General features: G+C 47.6%; 5 protein-coding genes across 8 annotated transcripts; 2 read left to right on the plus strand and 3 right to left on the minus strand.

The window, feature by feature from the left end:
- Positions 1-6: 6 nt before the first annotated feature.
- Positions 7-742, minus strand: LOC130515407 (neuropeptide B-like). Its single transcript, XM_057015616.1, has 2 exons — positions 280-742; positions 7-160 (listed from the first exon to the last, which is right to left on the minus strand). Exons 1-2 carry the CDS (start codon positions 643-645, stop codon positions 32-34), a joined length of 495 nt encoding a protein of 164 aa, XP_056871596.1. The 5' UTR covers positions 646-742; the 3' UTR covers positions 7-31.
- Positions 743-1,846: 1,104 nt separating this feature from the next.
- Positions 1,847-4,543, plus strand: LOC130515400 (B-cell receptor CD22-like). The gene is made up of 8 exons (XM_057015602.1): positions 1,847-2,034; positions 2,106-2,453; positions 2,527-2,778; positions 2,855-3,100; positions 3,453-3,543; positions 3,623-3,677; positions 3,804-3,918; positions 4,344-4,543. The coding sequence occupies exons 1-8, from the start codon at positions 1,965-1,967 to the stop codon at positions 4,415-4,417; spliced, it is 1,251 nt and encodes a 416-aa protein (XP_056871582.1). The 5' UTR covers positions 1,847-1,964; the 3' UTR covers positions 4,418-4,543.
- Positions 4,544-4,785: 242 nt separating this feature from the next.
- On the minus strand, positions 4,786-12,536 carry LOC130515396 (uncharacterized protein K02A2.6-like). Of its 3 annotated transcripts, none has more exons than XM_057015594.1 (2): positions 9,885-12,536; positions 4,786-6,863 (listed from the first exon to the last, which is right to left on the minus strand). In XM_057015594.1, exons 1-2 carry the CDS (start codon positions 9,933-9,935, stop codon positions 5,631-5,633), a joined length of 1,284 nt encoding a protein of 427 aa, XP_056871574.1. In that variant the 5' UTR covers positions 9,936-12,536; the 3' UTR covers positions 4,786-5,630. The 3 variants fall into 2 exon arrangements, 2 of the variants coding, with proteins under 2 accessions (XP_056871574.1, XP_056871573.1); XM_057015593.1 differs by having other exon boundaries at positions 4,786-6,019; positions 6,728-12,536.
- Positions 12,537-13,569: 1,033 nt separating this feature from the next.
- LOC130515412 (neuropeptide B-like) lies at positions 13,570-14,423 on the minus strand. The gene is made up of 2 exons (XM_057015621.1): positions 13,962-14,423; positions 13,570-13,842 (listed from the first exon to the last, which is right to left on the minus strand). The coding sequence occupies exons 1-2, from the start codon at positions 14,307-14,309 to the stop codon at positions 13,714-13,716; spliced, it is 477 nt and encodes a 158-aa protein (XP_056871601.1). The 5' UTR covers positions 14,310-14,423; the 3' UTR covers positions 13,570-13,713.
- Positions 14,424-15,505: 1,082 nt separating this feature from the next.
- Positions 15,506-18,253, plus strand: LOC130515406 (B-cell receptor CD22-like). 2 transcript variants are annotated; one of them, XM_057015614.1, is made up of 8 exons: positions 15,506-15,753; positions 15,825-16,171; positions 16,245-16,496; positions 16,573-16,818; positions 17,171-17,252; positions 17,332-17,386; positions 17,507-17,619; positions 17,693-18,253. In XM_057015614.1, exons 4-8 carry the CDS (start codon positions 16,605-16,607, stop codon positions 17,757-17,759), a joined length of 531 nt encoding a protein of 176 aa, XP_056871594.1. In that variant the 5' UTR covers positions 15,506-15,753; positions 15,825-16,171; positions 16,245-16,496; positions 16,573-16,604; the 3' UTR covers positions 17,760-18,253. The 2 variants fall into 2 exon arrangements, with proteins under 2 accessions (XP_056871594.1, XP_056871595.1); XM_057015615.1 differs by having other exon boundaries at positions 17,513-17,619.
- Positions 18,254-18,672: the final 419 nt, after the last annotated feature.

Consider the following 18,672-nt stretch of genomic DNA (forward strand, 5'->3'; position numbering starts at 1 on the left):
GCTGGAAGCGGTTCTGGCTAGTCCATCGGGCTCAGTCCTCTGCGCAGTCTGAGGGGTCCAGGGAGAAGAAGACGTCGGCTTGGCAGCGGAGCAAGCCCCTGAGGTCCTGCAGGAGCTGGCAGCTCTGAGGGTCGGCTTGGACGTCTTTGACACAGACGGGCTGGTGGGAGAGCAGCAGAACATGAACATCTATCTTTGACGTACAGCACAAATCATATGGATCATGTAGGACGTCATGGCAATGAGAGCCATCCCATAATTCCTCTGTGGAGCACTGACCATGGTCCTCAGGATGAAGTTCTGCAGACTTGCTTCGGCCGCGTTGCTGCCCACGGACTCCCCGTCCGTCGGCTCCGGCTCGGCTCTCTTCGTGTACGGAGACCTCCGGATGCCGGACAGCAGCCCGGACGCTCTGCCCACGGAGTAGTAGTATCGGGGTCCGGCCACCTGTTTGTACCACGCCTCGGCGGGACTGCAGGCGAGCAGCAGGAGGAGGCTGACGGCGGGCAGCATGAGTCTGCGGAGCATCTCCAGGTCCAGATGTGACGGCGGTCCCTCTGCGTTCCCGGCGCCTCTCGCTCCGTCCCAGCGCCCGCTGCGGTTTTTATAGAGGACGGAGCCGCTCTTCATCACCCCCACCATCATCACCCTCAGGGATTCACGCACCGCACTTTCACTATCAGGTTGAACTCTGATCAGATGGCGTCACAACCAGATGTGCTTTCATGCTCTCACGACTTCAACCGTGATTTCACACTTGTGCAGGATTTGTTGCTTCAGAAGAAGCCGCGACATCACGATACTCTCCCGGAACCTTCTGCTTGTCGGATGGGCCGCTTCCTGTTTGGGTGAGTAGACATGTGCATGGTGCATCTTTCTGTGGATAAAAGTCAAAAACGGGCAACATCCAGAAGTGCCGCCCCTGCTGGCAGTGGGAGGAACAGCAGGGCAATTCCGAAAATGCTCGCACCCGACTATATACGGCCGCTAGGGGGCGCTTGTGTAGATTCCGCTGGAGGTACAAACTACCGTCTTGGTCCTCCACCGGCTGCACTGGTTCGGATTTTGGAATTTAGTAGTTTATTTTGCAAAGCAGAACGCAGGTCCAAAGGAACAATGAGGCCAAAATATCATTAGAAATAATACACTGTAACGGGCGTGTCTTTTCTTCATCTGTGTTGTGTTATGGAAAGGACGGAGGACCCGAGATACCCACTGTTCTTTTATTTCACAGCTGTATGGTTGACAAACCCAAGAGGAAACTGACACCACGGCTCAGACTGAGCGAGGCGTCTGGGCGTCAGCCACAGCCAAGACATAGAACACTCTATTGAGCCAACTCTTCAATATAAAATCAGGATTTGTAGATATTTCAAAAAGAATAAAGAAAACAAAGTGTATTAATTTTCGGCTACAACATCTTTGCAGAAATACCCAGCAAGAAGAAGTGTTCTGTGCTGTTGCTCATCTGCTGGTTGCTAAATTCCACAGGAAGTGATTTTTCCCTGAAAACGTCTAATATTAAAAACCCATTCTGTCAAAGACAAGAGAGGTTCTGATTTTATAACGGAGCTGTGCGGAGCCGGGCGGTGGCGTGCTTCTGCTCATCGGCCACCGCAGGCAGCGCTGCTTGGTGCTTGGATCTTCAGACTCTTCAGGGCTCTTCAGGGATCTTCAGGCTTCTTCAGGCTCCAGCAGAAGTTTCGTTCTTCATCTTGTGCAACACAACATTTGCATATTGGTTGAGATACATGTGCCAGACCACGATGACAGCTTTTGGCTGTAGAAGTTGGTGTGTTCCTCTTCTTTCCTCTTCCGTTAGCTTGAAACCACACGGAGGGAACATAATTAGGTCTCGTCAGTCTTCCTCTGCTCGCATTGTGACTGCAAAGCTGAGCCACGTACTGCGTCTCAAGGGTCAGCGTCGTCCCACGAGCAGCTTTAGCCTTAACCACGGTCGCCACATGTGGGCTGGACTCAGGAATTGGACGTGGACACTTCTGCTGCTGCTGCTGCTGCTGCTGCCTCTGAACGGTGAGGAAGGGCAACGTGTGTCTGATTGAACTGGCTTGAATCTTGGGCCTCACTGAGCTTGTTTGTTTCAGGTATCCGCACCGACTATGGCGTCGAATATCCGCTGGCTAATATCTGCGTGCTGGAGAACTCCAGCGTCGTCATTCCATGTACCTTTTTTTACCCCGCCGGATATTCGGTGACCAGGGTCATGTGGGGTCATGAAAGAAATAATCTTTATGAGGGTCCGTTTTTATATGACAGCGACAACTTAAATTTGACCTCGAGGTTTCGGTATAACGGTGACAAAAAAAACAACTGTTCTTTTACGATACAAAATGTCGGGCGCAACGATTCAGGGAAATACGCGTTTAGATTCGAGACCACTGTAGCTAAAGGCAAATTTACAGGCATAACTGGATCAGTGCTGCAAGTTCTTGGTAAGTTTTTGCTTTGATTTCATGCTCTTTGGTGGAAACCTTGATGTTACAGACTCTCTTTCTGATCTGCTAGAATTGTCGGCGAGGAGGTTGCAGCCCAGCGTGGGCGGAACAATAAAGGAAGGCGACTCTGTTCGCCTGGAATGTGAGAACAACTGCAATAGACCCCATCAGTCCATTACCTGGTTTAAGAACGGAGCTCCTGTCAGAAACGGATCCAAGCTGGACTTGGGTCCCGTGTCACCCTCAGACTCTGGGAACTACACTTGCTCTCTGAGCGACCACCCGGGAACGACCTCGGCGGCCGTGCATGTGGACGTGGAATGTGAGAACAGGAAACAGAATCACAGTTTTACAAATTAAAGTCAACCCGGCGACTGATGCCGAATGTTTCCTTTCAGACGGGCCCAAGAACACGAGAGCCAGTCCACCGATGGAGATAGATAGTGGCACAAGAGTCTCCTTGGTCTGCCAGAGTCTTGCAAACCCCCCCGTTAAGAGTTACGTCTGGTTTAGAATCATGGACGGGGTCCAGGAGGTTGGTAACCAGTCTGTGTGGGACACCAGTGAGAACGGAGAGTATTTCTGCAGAGCTACAAACAAACACGGAAGCCAGAACTCATCTATCGTCACGGTTGAGATCAAAGGTGAGTTTGTGGAAAGGGGGAGTCTCAAGGTAGAACTTCGGGTGCCTGAAGATTGTAGTTTCAGCCTGCAATCACATGCAGGCACACTAGAACATCAGGAACCTGGTGTCCAGGGGTGTGGTGACCATGGAAACAGCTCCTGTGCACCACCCTATGCTAGCAATGTCATTCCTAAATATCAACTCCGGTTCAACTCTGATTAATTCCTAGCCTGAGCTGTTCCTCTCACCTGATTGCTTAATATCGACAACAGATAGGGGGCGCTGCAGCATCCTCAGTGCCCTTGGACTGGTCACCTGTCCAGGGGTGATAAACCCACTCGGGGAACTAACTCACTTTGTTTGCTACACAGGAATCGGGCACTACATTACTTACATAATGATCCCTATTGGCCTGTTACTGGTCCTGATCATCGTTGTTGTTGTTGCTGTTGTTGCCATGAGGTAAGATTTACAGTTTAATCGTACGCAGAGGTCTGATATGTTTGAATGAAATTTTTAAAAAAATCTGTCAATGTTTCAGATTCAAGAAAAACACGAAGAGGGTGCGAGAGGCCGAGGGCGGAGAGGACTGCCCGGTATGATGATATTATTATTTATTCATCCAGCTGGAGCGATTTGCTGCTTTGTGATTCTGGATAAAATACATTAAATAAGCTTTTCTTTTAATGTTGACAGTTGTCGTTTTTAATGTCCATAACCAGACATACACCAACTGTAGCATCAGCCAGTCGGCAGAGAGAAACCAGGAAGTTAGGACAGCTGAGGTTTCTGAGGTCATCTACTCACGCACCGCACCTTCACATCTGCCAGCAGCAGGTGAGCTATTCCGCCATCATTGATGTGACACGTCTGTGGGTTTATGCTGGTTCTTCACCTGCAGGAAGGAAGAGAAGGAGTTTCATCCCAATGAAGTGATTTACAGCACCGTCCAGAAGTCATGGAAGTGACACCAGAGGTCAACTGACTGTGACTGTAAATGCCTAAATGTGTTTGACACAAATTCATATTTTTGTACAGGAAATCTTTAAGAATGTAATAAAATAAAAAGTCACTTTTATGCTAGTTCTGTTAAACATGCTCCCATAACTGGGCTCCTGTACCTTTCCAGCTGGTGAATTCAGCACTTATAAAACACCTTTGTCTTTACTCACTAAGTTTAATCTTCTTCCTGGATACAAAGTGGCTGTAAGGTTGAGACCCTCGATTAATCTTTAGTCTTATCAGCACGTGTCTCATTTCAGACATGACGGGAAATGGCGCCTACTTTGATACCTTTTTTATCCTATGCTGTTACCATGGCAATACCCATGTGTAGTGAAAGTGTGTTTGTGTGAAATCTTTTAGATCAGATTACGATCGGGGGACAGAGAGCTCCCCTCACATTGTTCCACCAAATGTTCATCATATCTGCACCATACAATAAAAATGTGCCATGGTTCAAGCCGGTGTTGTCTCGTGCAAATTTCCACAAATCATTTTACATGTAAGTGAAAGCTCGAATTAAAGTTCACCGCAGATCCACAACACCTGCGTGAACGGAAGACTAAAGATCTGCGGGATCAGGTGTGTGTTACCGGCGCCAGAGCTAGGGGTCTCTGGTCCGGCAGCATGAGCCACTCAGGCGGCGGGCGCTGAGCGGCTGAGCTACGGTATAACTGTGGATCCAAACACACGACACGAGAGTTGTCAGCTCACGCTACTGCTGCGCAGTGTATTTTATTCTTTGCACATGCGTTTGAATGTTCACATTCATATACACAACATGGCAAGTACCATACCAATTACTCTCAGAATAGTACTAACAAACAATAACTAGTCACCAGTAACTTTTATGGTCGGAACTACGCACACACACACACATATACACTCACTCTTGTTTAACTAACCTTTTGCTGACGGGAATGCCCGATAACAAACCACGACGATAAAGTACATATTTCAACATCTTACAGTGCTTAGCTTCCCTTCATGACTTCGCTTATATGTTGCTACATAGTTTAACTGAAAAGAACCGTACAAATAGTACATTTTACATACCTGTGGATCCAAACACACGACACGAGAGTTGTCAGCTCACGCTACTGCTGCGCAGTGTATTTTATTCTTTGCACATGCGCAGAGCAAAAGCAGAGCATAGACTGTTTGCTTGGACCCACTGGTGTTAAAGCACCTCTACTGGTGCAAAGTGGCAATGATTTCTGCAAACCGTATAAAGGTTCAAATATTAAAATGAAAAAGAGGGGGTGTCTGTTAACATAATAAACTATATGTGGCTATTTCAGACCCACTACACTCTCCCCTGCTTCAAGAGATGTCTCCAGACATCTAGAACCAAACTAACAAAAATATTAAAAGAAAATGTCTCAAAACAGTCCAATTGTCAACGTACAGTTATGTGTGTATATGTGTAAGTGTGCGCCAGTGTAGGTGTGTATGTGTAAGCATGGGTGTGTAAGTGTGTGCAGGTGTAGGTGTGTATGTGTACAGTGAAGTCTGGTCTCGTCTGTCCTTCAAGTCTTTGTGTGTCTCTAGCATGTCCACACTGCTTGTGCAGGGTAGAAACAATGTTCAGGGACAGCTGGGTAAAAGGAGGGTATGGGACATGGATTGAGGGGTAATGGGAGATGAGACATGGGGTAAGGGGCATAGGCGAACATCAGGTTTGCACCTGGTCCCCAAGACTGGTATGATGGTTGTCCAAGATTGTCATATGTGAGCATTTCTCGAGGTCTCCGTGCTCGAGCTGACCTCCTCACAGGTTGCACTTCCTCCTCAGACAGTTCCACTGCAGGCTCATCATTGTCCTCCTGCTCTCTTGAATCAGCCTCCTCCGCAGTGTCATCAGTTATGAGTTCTCCTTGCACTTCCTGAGCTGGTGGTGGAACAGCTGCCTGCTGGTCTGGTGTCTGCACTGGATCTGGGACGGTGACAGGATCACGTTGTTGTTCAGTTGACATTTCAGTATGTCTCAGTGGTTGAAACTCTGGGGCTATAGGTCGGAGCTCATCTGGTGGGTTAGACTGAGGACTTGCCGGTCTGACTCTCCTCCTGCTATATGCTGGAATTGTTCGAAGGCAATATGTGTATTCCTCCTCTTCCTCAGAGTGTTCAGACTCCTGCTCCACTGTCTCTCTGTTGTTCCTGTAACAGTCTGTCTGTCTTTGTCTCTGTCTAGGTGCGGACTGACTCGGTGGGACTTCTAAAGGCAAATCATTAACAGGTAGCAGAAGGTTGTGATGCAGCACACGGAGAGTGCGTTCTCCTGTATCTGGTTGAACTCTGTAAACAGGTCCGTCTCCCATCTTTTCAACCACTCGATGAACCTTTTTCTCCCAATAAGCTCTAAGTTTGCCCGGACCACCCCTCTCCGACAGATTCCTGACAAGCACACGATCTCCAGGCTGCAGTGTAATACCTTTCACATGCTGATCATAATACTTCTTTCCCTTAGCTGAACGCTTCCCACTGGTTTCTGAAGCAATTTTGTATGCTTCCTGCATGCGTGAAGCCCATTTCTGTGCATACTCTTGCCTGGACCGTGGTCCCTCTTCAGGTTTCAAGTCAAAGAGCAGATCTACAGGCAAACGTGGAGCTCTACCATAAAGAAGAAAAAATGGTGAATAACCTGTTCCCTCATGTCTTGTACAGTTGTACGCGTGGACAATGTGAGGTAGGTGATCCTTCCACTCTGTTTTTTTCTCCTCCTGCAGAGTGCGGAGCATCTGTAGAAGTGTCCTGTTCAGGCGCTCGACAGGATTCCCCTGCGGATGGTAGGGAGTGGTTCGTGAGTGGGAAATTCCTGCGAGCTGCTGAAGTCTCTGGAAGAGACTGTTTTCAAACTCCCGGCCCTGATCATGATGTAGCTTTGCAGGGTACCCGAAGCGAGGGATAAAGTCATAGAAGATTTTCTCGGCTGCTGTTCTGCCAGATTTGTTTTTTGTGGCATAAGCTTGACCAAACCGAGTAAAGTGATCTACCAGGACTAAAATGTACTCATAACCACCTTTACTCTGTTCAAGATGTAAATAATCAATTGAGATGAGCTCAAATGGGGCACTGGTTGTTATAGAACCCATAGGTGCTCTCTCTGGTCTGTTTGGATGTTTTTGTTTAATACACTGACACTGGCGAATCACATAATCTTCTATGTCCTGTTGCATAAAAGGCCAATAAAACCTTTCTCGTGCTAAATGTATGACTTTATCAGCGCCCACATGTCCCATGTCATCATGCAGGTGTTTTAACACGGTGGCCTTCAGTTTACTGGGGAGAACCAACTGTTTCCTCTGTCCTGTCTGTCTGTACAAAATCCCTTTGTCAAGTCTGAGTCTGTTCCATTCGTGTACCAGTCTGCGTGTTTCTCGTCCCATTTGTCTCTTTCCTTTATCCTGAGGACTCCATCCATTTTTCTTTAGGTTTATCACCTCACAGATAGGAGCATCTTCTTTCTGTGCATCTCTGACACTCTCTGGTGTGATGACAGGGGTGCCTCCAAAGTGTGCATACATCCGACTGCAGCTGTAATGCAGCCACCCACGGCACATCACCGTCTTTTACAGCTGTGTCTCCCTGCCAGATGGCGGAGACTACATCAGGGGACACTGTCTCTGTGAACTCTTTCAGGTGACCATCAAGATGCACTGGGTGTCTTGACAGGGTGTCAGCATCAGTGTTTGACTTGCCTGGACGATATTTGATGGTGAAATGAAAGTCGGCTAATTCACCCACCCAACGATGTCCGACTGCGTTCAACCTGGCTGAGCTCAAAACATATGTAAGGGGGTTATTATCCGTGTATACTGTGAAAGTGGGGGCGTAATAGAGGTAATCTCTAAATTTATCACAGATTGCCCACTTTAACGCCAGGAACTCAAGCTTGCTAGAATGGAGATGGTAGTTTTTCTCAGCAGGCGTGAGTGTCCTGGAGCCATAAGCAATAACCCGGAGCTTGTTTCCCTGCTGTTGATAGAGCACAGCACCCAGACCTTCGTTCGAGGCATCTGTGTGGAGTACAAAAGGTAAGTCATAGTCTGGATAAGCCAAAATGGGTGGACTGGTTAACATATCCACCAGGCGTGATACTACAGCACTATGATCTGGTGTCCAATAAACAGGTGTTTTGGATAAGAGCTGACCACTCTTAGTATTTTTTGACTTAACCTTGGTAGCTCTCTGGCTAGGCTCACTAGGACTCTCTATCAGCTGAAACAGAGGTCTTGCTATCCTAGAAAAGTCCTGTATGAATGTTCTGTAATAGCCTAAAAAACCTAAGAGGGCTCTGACCTCTCCCACATTCTTTGGCTCTTTCTCTTTCAAATGCTGAACTGCCTCAATATCTTCAGGGTCAATCTGAACACCTTCGCGAGTCACTAAGCGTCCTAAATACCTGACCTGGCTTTTAAACAGGTCACATTTTTTTGGACGTAATTTGATACCATACTCTCGCAGGCGACAGAGCACCCGTCTCAGATCTTCAACATGGTCATGAAAAGTCTTGGAAAAACAGAGAACGTCGTCCAAATATGGAGAACAGCACTCGTCCCTTAACCCGTCAAGAACTCCCTCCATACATCTTTGAAAAGCCGCTGGGGCGTTTGTTAGACCAAATGGGAGGCGGGTCCACTCATAAAGCCCCCAGGGTGTGCTAAAGGCAGTCAGATGTCTGGAGCTCTCATCGACAAACCCTTGATGGTATGCACTACCCTGGTCGAGTATGGAGAACCATGAGTACCCCCCCAGACTGTCTAACAGATCTTGGATGCGTGGAAGAGGGTGGCGGTCGGGGATGGTTTTCCGATTCAAGCCTCTAAAATCAATACACAGACGCAAACTCTTGTCCTTCTTCCTAACACAGACCACTGGAGATGAGTAGGAAGAAGTAGACTTTCTGATCCAGCCCTGGTCAAGAAGATTTTGTACATAGTCCTTCACCTCCCTGTACAAGGGCTTCGGAACAGAGTTGTAGGACGTCTGCACTGGCGTGTCATCCTTCAGATGGATTTTCAATTGCAGGTTTGGGATGCACCCAATGTCACAGTCATCTTTGGCGAAGACATCTGACTCCTCATACAACATGTCTCTGACTATGTTTTGTTCATGTCTCTCCAGGTGCGACACATCAACAGGGGGAAGCCATCTCTGTGTTGTTGTGTCCTCTGTCTTGTTTTTCTCACTTGTTCCTCTTTGTTTGTCTGTGCTAACCTGAGCTGAGGATGTACTAACAGTGTTAGGGGACATGGGTTCTAACCCACCTGGAAAACAGTTCACTGGTTTAATTTCAGTAACTTCCTCTAATGTTCTTAAAACTGTTCTCTTAGGGAGGTAGATGTCATGTTTAGTGGGGTTTTGAACAGGTATCTTGACAATTTTTGTGGACCCACTTGGAACATCAACTAAGGCCTGAAACAAATCCAACCCCTCAGGACAGTTACTCACTACATCGGGTTGGAAGAGCATAACCCCACCACTTGGCCATTCCCTGACTCTGCACCTCACCTCACAAATCTGCCCTGCAGGAATGGTGGAACCCGTCTTCCCTGTTCTCACACTGCACTCTACAGCTGTCTCACCTGGGGTCAACATCTGGCAAGCAGCAACTAGGGCTTCTACAGCACTGTCATTTATACTTAAGGTTTCTTTTAATAAAGCAGAAATATCAACCTCACTTCTCTGTTCTTTGATTATCTCAACTAAAACATTGCTGCCTAAGAGAGGACAGTTGAGACAGTTCTGGCTGATTAGCATTGGCACTTGAATGGTGACATATCCACAGTGTTTGTTACCGATTTGGAGTTCAACATCTGCCCATCCATCAAAGGGGACATCTGTGCCATTTGCTGCAGAAATCACCAGCGGCTCATCAAGAGGGAGGGATTCAAGTGGCTGGATATCGACATGGGGGAGTGCTTCTTCCATCCAGCCTCTCCCCACCATCGTCACTTGAGCCCCTGAGTCAAGCAACATCTGGAGAGGAACACCATTGAGAGTACATGAGACCATACATCGCTTTCCTATGAGCTGTGCTAAGCGTTTCTTTGTTGGTGGTTGACACTGTGCTTTTGTTTTTACAGGACTTGCTGCCTTAGACATGCTGGGTTGGGCTGGGGGTTCCTTAGCTGTCACGGTCACTGGCTGCCCTTCTCCAGTGACCTCATCCCGTTTCCCGACGTCCTCCTTTGAAGACAGCCGACCGCCCGATGTCCTGCTTGGCCACATACGAAGCAGTGAGGGCAACTCATCTTGCCCTGCTGAACACAGTTGCTGCATCTGCCACGGGCTTCAGATGTTGGTGGCATTGGCTGGGCTGTGGCTGAGTGTGTGTTCACAGGGGTGGCAGTGTCAGCAGGCCTCACCACTTGAGCCAGCTGTTTGGTCAGGGAGGACACCTGTGCAGTCAGTTCTTCAATAGCGGCACGGTTAGCCTGTAACTCAGTGTCAACTCTAGTCTGCTTAGTTGAGTCACTACAGTCAAGCTGAGCTGGGCTCACAGTCACTGGTCGGTTTTTAGCTACTGTGCCAAGGCGCCTGAGTCTCTCTGTCTCCTCACTGGTAGACTTAGTTATCTGGTCCAAAAGAAAGTCATCACTAACCTGCGAGTCTGTGAGAAGAGGTTTGAGATCATAACGAACATGGTTATTTTTCTCATTCAGACCTTGATACAAAGTGTGAAGAAAGGTGCCCTGAACCAGCTTTTTGTCGTAGCTAAACTCTGCACCAGGTTGTTGTGACTCAAACAAAACACGCTGTTTTAAACCCATTATCTTGTATAGGAATTGTTGAGGACTCTCTTTGTCCTGTTGTTTAGCATTACTTAACTCTTGAAAAAGTTCAGTGCTGCTTTTGTCCCTGATATGTGCGCGGAGAAACCGCTTTAGCTCATCAACAGTTAAATCACTTTTGTTTGTCAACATTTCTCTGAATGTACCTGGTTTGATTATTTTCATCACAGTGCGAATCACCTCTGACTCAGTAAAACCTTCCTGTATACCTTCTTCGATTTGTTTACAAAGGTTACTGTATGACATATCAGACCCAACATCAGAGATTTGTCCACCATGTAACTTAAATTCTCTGCGTGGGAGCAGAGCTGCAAAATCATTCACCCTCAATACCTGGTCTCCCATGCTGGATGACAGACTTACTCTACCATGGGGAGATCCATCAACGCCTGCGGTGAAAGCCCTGGTGACTGTGGAAGTGTCAAAGTTCCTTGCTGGCAGTCCACTGTCTCTTCGTGAAGGTGCTGGATGCATGTGAATGTCTTTGTTCATCTGCAATGGCTGTGTGGGAATGTTGTGGTTGTGTGGGGTTGTGGTGGATTGTGTGACTGTGTCGTGATGATCAGAATGAGGTGAAGTGGATAGCTGCTCCTGGTGGGGTGATGACTCCTCCACTGGCTGTCCTGTCTCCGGCGCAGTCTGGCGAGCTTCACTTCCACCGGGGTCTGTGGCCAGCAGGTCACTCAGCATGTCATTCAGGATAAGGAGTTGAGTCATACCTTCATCTTCCATAGCACTTAATTTCTCACTCCTGAGGTAGTCCACAATCAGGTCATACAGTTCTGGTTCACTCAAATATGAAAGACTCTTCTGGATCTTGAAGATCAGCATCCGCCGTGGGGTGACAGTGGCCATCTTGGCGTTACTCTGGTGACTTCCGCTCTCTGGATGACGCTCTGGACTGCAGCCTTCCCTGAAGCTTTGGGCACCGTTTCACGTCGTCGCGACACTCACTTCACTAGGCAGAAACGCTAACCATCCCGGACGAGCCCCCAAATGTTACCGGCGCCAGAGCTAGGGGTCTCTGGTCCGGCAGCATGAGCCACTCAGGCGGCGGGCGCTGAGCGGCTGAGCTACGGTATAACTACCTGTGGATCCAAACACACGACACGCGAGTTGTCAGCTCACGCTACTGCTGCGCAGTGTATTTTATTCTTTGCACATGCACTTGAATGTTCACATTCATATACACAACATGGCAAGTACCATACCAATTACTCTCAGAATAGTACTAACAAACAATAACTAGTCACCAGTAACTTTTATGGTCGGAACTACGCACACACACACATATACACTCACTCTTGTTTAACTAACCTTTTGCTGACGGGAATGCCCGATAACAAACCACGACGATAAAGTACATATTTCAACATCTTACAGTGCTTAGCTTCCCTTCATGACTTCGCTTATATGTTGCTACATAGTTTAACTGAAAAGAACTGTACAAATAGTACATTTTACATACCTGTGGATCCAAACACACGACACGAGAGTTGTCAGCTCACGCTACTGCTGCGCAGTGTATTTTATTCTTTGCACATGCGCAGAGCAAAAGCAGAGCATAGACTGTTTGCTTGGACCCACTGGTGTTAAAGCACCCTCTACTGGTGCAAAGTGGCAATGATTTCTGCAAACCGTATAAAGGTTCAAATATTAAAACATAATAAACTATATGTGGCTATTTCAGACCCACTACATGTGCACTTTTTTTTTTGCCTTATTTTGTTTTTGAAGCAACATGCATGAGCTAAAACATGGAAGTAATAAAACATTTTATTGTGTTTAATGCTTTTACACATCTCCACGGCGATTAATTCTGACTTCGTGGTTAAACCAGTTCAAAAGTGCCTCTGAAACGACTACAGCTCCCCCTGGCGGTTACGTTCTGCAATAGTTATGCGCAGAGGTTGTCCGATGGGGGCGGCCAGCGCAGCCAGAGGAGGAAGTGGCTGAAATGCTTCGAAGGCATTCAGGCCGTCTGGTTTGTCGCGGCTCTCAGCAGCTACGACACGACGCTAATGGAGGCTTCCCCAGTGGTGCGTATGAAGAGGCCGCTGCCTCCTCACCCCAACGTGCTGCAAATAGTCATTTGTCCCTCCTTCCCTCAGCAGAATCGACTCCAGGAGAGTTTAGAGCTTTTTGCCTCCACCTGCGCCAACGGCATCTTCAGGAGGACCTCAGTGGTGAGTCGCTGCCCCCGTGGGAGGGAAACGGGCACTTTTGTTTAAATTGGGAGCTGATTAAAGCTCCTGATCCAAACAAAGCTGGGATGAAGAGCAGGCGAAGGAGTTTCCACCAACCTCCTCAGCATCAGAACCTTCAGATCTTTACATGTTTCAAATCTAAACCTCGAGAGAAAAATCCAATTTTCCACTCAAAACGCGTCCCTTGAAAGCAAATTTGCCGATCCAGACCATGGTAACGGAGCGGTAAAGGTCCATTTCACCTGTGCGTTTGGGACCGGTGGTGTCATCAAAGACAACCTGGCATCCGTCCAGCTGCTGTAACTGTATAGTACTGGTTTTTATTTATTCAAAGTATTTTTAAAGGATTTTAAATAAAGTTTTTATTAATGAGAATGACTGGTTGTGATTGTGGTGATTATTAGGGTCCAAAACAACAAATTCAGACTCCAAAATCTGGATTTTTGTGCGATTTGTCTCACTTGCTTAATAAAAACCCAAACTGCGGGATGATTCTTTTATTCGCCGGTACATTTTTAATTTCACAACGCCACTTTTAGCACATCTTAAAACCAGTACGACAACTTTAAAACCCCAGTTTTAACACCAGTTTGGAGCTGGAAGCGGTTCTGGCTAGTCCATCGGGCTCAGTCCTCTGCGCAGTCTGAGGGGTCCAGGGAGAAGAAGACGTCGGCTTGGCAGCGGAGCAAGCCCCTGAGGTCCTGCAGGAGCTGGCAGCTCTGAGGGTCGGCTTGGACGTCTTTGACACAGACGGGCTGGTGGGAGAGCAGCAGAACATGAACATCTATCTTTGACGTCCAGCACAAATCATATGGATCATGTAGGATGCCATGGCAATGAGAGCCATCCCATAATTCCTCTGTGGAGCACTGACCATGGTCCTCAGGATGAAGTTCTGCAGACTTGCTTCGGCCGCGTTGCTGCCCGCGGACTCCCCGTCCGTCGGCTCCGGCTCGGTTCTCTTCGTGTACGGAGACCTCCGGATGCCGGACAGCAGCCCGGACGCTCTGCCCACGGAGTAGTATCGGGGTCCGGCCACCTGTTTGTACCACGCCTCGGCGGGACTGCAGGCGAGCAGCAGGAGGAGGCTGACGGCGGGCAGCATGAGTCTGCGGAGCATCTCCAGGTCCAGATGTGACGGCGGTCCCTCTGCGTTCCCGTCGCCTCTCGCTCCGTCCCAGCGCCCGCTGCGGTTTTTATAGAGGACGGAGCCGCTCTTCATCACCCCACCATCATCACCCTCAGGGATTCACGCACCGCACTGTCACTATCAGGTTGAACTCTGATCAGATGGCGTCACAACCAGATGTGCTTTCATGCTCTCACGACTTCAACCGTGATTTCACACTTGTGCAGGATTTGTTGCTTCAGAAGAAGCCGCGACATCACGATACTCTCCCGGAACCTTCTGCTTGTCGGATGGGCCGCTTCCTGTTTGGGTGAGTAGACATGTACATGGTGCATCTTTCTGTGGATAAAAGTCAAAAACGGGCAACATCCAGAAGTGCCGCCCCTGCTGGCAGTGGGAGGAACAGCAGGGCAATTCCGAAAATGCTCGCACCCGACTATATAGGCCGCTAGGGGGCGCTTGTGTAGATTCCGCTGTAGGCACAAACTACCGTCTTGGTCCTCCACCGGCTGCACTGGTTCGGATTTTGGAATTTAGTAGTTTATTTTGCAAAGCAGAACGCAGGTCCAAAGGAACAATGAGGCCAAAATATCATTAGAAATAATACACTGTAACGGGCGTGTCTTTTCTTCATCTGCGTTGTGTTATGGAAAGGACGGAGGACCCGAGATACCCACTGTTCTTTTATTTCACAGCTGTATGGTTGACAAACCCAAGAGGAAACTGACGCCACGGCTCAGACTGAGCGAGGCGTCTGGGCGTCAGCCACAGCCAAGACATAGAACACTCTATTGAGCCAACTCTTCAATATAAAATCAGGATTTGTAGATATTTCAAAAAGAATAAAGAAAACAAAGTGTATTCATTTTCACCTCGGCTACAACATCTTTGCAGAAATACCCAGCAAGAAGAAGTGTTCTGTGCTGTTGCTGATCTGCTGGTTGCTAAATTCCACAGGAAGTGATTTTTGCCTGAAAACATCTAATATTAAAAACCCATTCTGTCAAAGACAAGAGAGGTTCTGATTTTATAATGGAGCTGTGCGGAGCCGGGCGGTGGCGTGCTTCTGCTCATCGCCCACCGCAGGCAGCGCTGCTTGGTGCTTGGATCTTCAGGCTCTTCAAGGCTCTTCAGGGATCTTCAGACTCTTCAGGCTCCAGCAGAAGTTTCGTTCTTCATCTTGTGCAACACAACATTTGTATATTGGTTGAGATACATGTGCCAGACCACGATGACGGCATTTGCTCGAGACGTTGGTGTGTTCCTCTTCTTTCCTCTTCCGTTAGCTTTTCTGTTTGAGGTCACCAAACAAACAAGCTGACGGTGTTGAAACCACACGGAGGGACCATAATTAGGTCTCGTCAGTCTTCCTCTGCTCACATTGTGACTGCAAAGCTGAGCCACGTACTGCGTCTCAAGGGTCAGCGTCGTCCCACGAGCAGCTTTAGCCTTAACCACGGTCGCCACATGTGGGCTGGACTCAGGAATTGGACGTGGACACTTCTGCTGCTGCTGCTGCTGCTGCTGCCTCTGAACGGTGAGGAAGGGCAACGTGTGTCTGATTGAACTGGCTTGAATCTTGGGCCTCACTGAGCTTGTTTGTTTCAGGTATCCGCACCGACTATGGCGTCGAATATCCGCTGGCTAATATCTGCGTGCTGGAGAACTCCAGCGTCGTCATTCCATGTACCTTTTCTTACCCCGCCGGATCTTCGGTGACCAGGGTCATGTGGGGTCATGAAAGAAATGATCTTTATAATGGTCCGTTTTTTATGACAGCGACAACTTAAATTTGACCTCGAGGTTTCGGTATAACGGTGACAAAAAAAACAACTGTTCTTTTACAATACAAAATATCGGGCGCAACGATTCAGGGAAATACGCGTTTAGATTCGAGACCACTGAAGCTAAAGGCAAATTTACAGGCATAACTGGATCAGTGCTGCAAGTTTTTGGTAAGTTTTTGCTTTGATTTCATGCTCTTTGGTGGAAACCTTGATGTTACAGACTCTCTTTCTGATCTGCTAGAATTGTCGGCGAGGAGGTTGCAGCCCAGCGTGGGCGGAACAATAAAGGAAGGCGACTCTGTTCATCTGGAATGTGAGAACAACTGCAATAGAACCCATCAGTCCATCACCTGGTTTAAGAACGGAGCTCCTGTCAGAAACGGATCCAAGCTGGACTTGGGTCCCGTGTCACCCTCAGACTCTGGGAACTACACTTGCTCTCTGAGCGACCACCCGGGAACGACCACGGCGGCCGTGCACGTGGACGTGGAATGTGAGAACAGGAAACAGAATCACAGTTTTACAAATTAAAGTCAACCCGGCGACTGATGCCGAATGTTTCCTTTCAGACGGGCCCAAGAACACGAGAGCCAGTCCACCGATGGAGATAGATAATGGCACAAGAGTCTCCTTGGTCTGCCAGAGTCTTGCAAACCCCCCCATTAAGAGTTACGTCTGGTTTAGAATCATGGACGGGGTCCAGGAGGTTGGTAACCAGTCTGTGTGGGACACCAGTGAGAACGGAGAGTATTTCTGCAGAGCTACAAACAAACACGGAAGCCAGAACTCATCTATCGTCACGGTTGAGATCAAAGGTGAGTTTGTGGAAAGGGGGAGTCTCAAGGTAGAACTTCAGGTGCATGAAGATTGTAGTTTCAGCCTGCAATCACATGCAGGCACACTAGAACATCAGGAACCTGATGTCCAGGGGTGTGGTGACCATAGAAACAGCTCCTGTGCACCACCCTATGCTAGCAATGTCATTCCTAAATATCAACTCCGGTTCAACTCTGATTAATTCCTAGCCTGAGTTGTTCCTCTCACCTGATTGGTTAATATCAACAACAGATAGGGGGCGCTGCAGCATCCTCAGTGCCCTTGGACTGGTCACCTGTCCAGGGGTGATAAACATGCTCGGGGAACTAACTCACTTTGTTTGCTACACAGGAATCGGGCACTACAGTACTTACATAATGATCCCTATTGGCCTGTTACTGGTCCTGATCATCGTTGCTGTTGTTGCCATGAGGTAAGATTTACAGTTTAATCGTACGCAGAGGTCTGATATGTTTGAATGAAATTTTAAAAAAAATCTGTCAATGTTTCAGATTCAAGAAAAACACGAAGAGGGTGCGAGAGGCCGAGGGCGGAGAGGACTGCCCGGTATGATGATATTATTATTTATTCATCCAGCTGGAGCGATTTGCTGCTTTGTGATTCTGGATAAAATACATTAAATAAGCTTTTCTTTTAATGTTGACAGTTGTCGTTTTTAATGTCCAGAACCAGACATACGCCAACTGTAGCATCACCCAGTCGGCAGAGAGAAACCAGGAAGTTAGGACAGCTGGGGATCCTGAGGTCATCTACTCACGCGTTAACTTCGCCAGCAGCAGGTGAGCTATTCCGCCATCATCGTCGCCGCTGATGTGACACGTCTGTGGGTTTATGCTGGTTCTTCACCTGCAGGAAGGAAGAGAAGGAGTTTCATCCCAATGAAGTGATTTACAGCACCGTGCAGAAGTCATGCAAGTGACACCAGAGGTCAACTGACTGTGACTGTAAATGCCTAAATGTGTTTGACACAAATTCATATTTTTGTACAGGAAATCTTTAAGAATGTAAAAAAAAGAAGTCACTTTTATGCTAGTTCTGTTAAACATGCTCCCATAACTGGGCTCCTGTACCTTTCCAGCTGGTGAATTCAGCACTTATAAAACACTTTTGTCTTTACTCACTCAGTTTAATCTTCTTCCTGGATACAAAGTGGCTGTAAGGTTGAGACCCTCGATTAATCTTTAGTCTTATCAGCACACGTGTCTCATTTCAGACATGACTGGAAATGGCGCCTACTTTGATGCCTTTTTTATCCTATGCTGTTACCATGGCAATACCCATGTGTAGTGAAAGTGTGTATGTGTGAAATCTTTTAGATCAGATTACGATCGGGGGACAGAGAGCCCCCCTCACATTGTTCCACCAAATGTTCATCATATCTGCACCATACAATAAAAATGTGCCATGGTTCAAGCCGGTGTTGTCTCGTGCAAATTTCCACAAATCATTTTACATGTAAGTGAAAGCTCGAATTAAGGTTCACCGCAGACCCACAACACCTGCGTGAACGGAAGACTAAAGATCTGCGGGATCAAGTGTGCACTTTTTTTTGCCTTATTTTGTTTTTTGAAGCAACATGCATGAGCTAAAACATGGAAGTAATTAAACATTTTATTGTGTTTAATGCTTTTACAATCTCCACGGCGATTAATTCTGACTTCGTGGTTAAACCAGTTCAAAAGTGCCTCTGAAACGACTACAGCTCCCCCTGGCGGTTACGTTCTGCAATAGTTATGCGAAGTTAAACGCTCAGACCAAAACGTCGGTACAATACAACTACACGGAAGTGGTCAAAAACAGTGAATGTACCAATCATATTAAAACAATACTAT

The sequence above is a fragment of the Takifugu flavidus genome, chromosome 18 (assembly GCF_003711565.1).
Source record: "Takifugu flavidus isolate HTHZ2018 chromosome 18, ASM371156v2, whole genome shotgun sequence".
Taxonomy (NCBI): domain Eukaryota; kingdom Metazoa; phylum Chordata; class Actinopteri; order Tetraodontiformes; family Tetraodontidae; genus Takifugu; species Takifugu flavidus.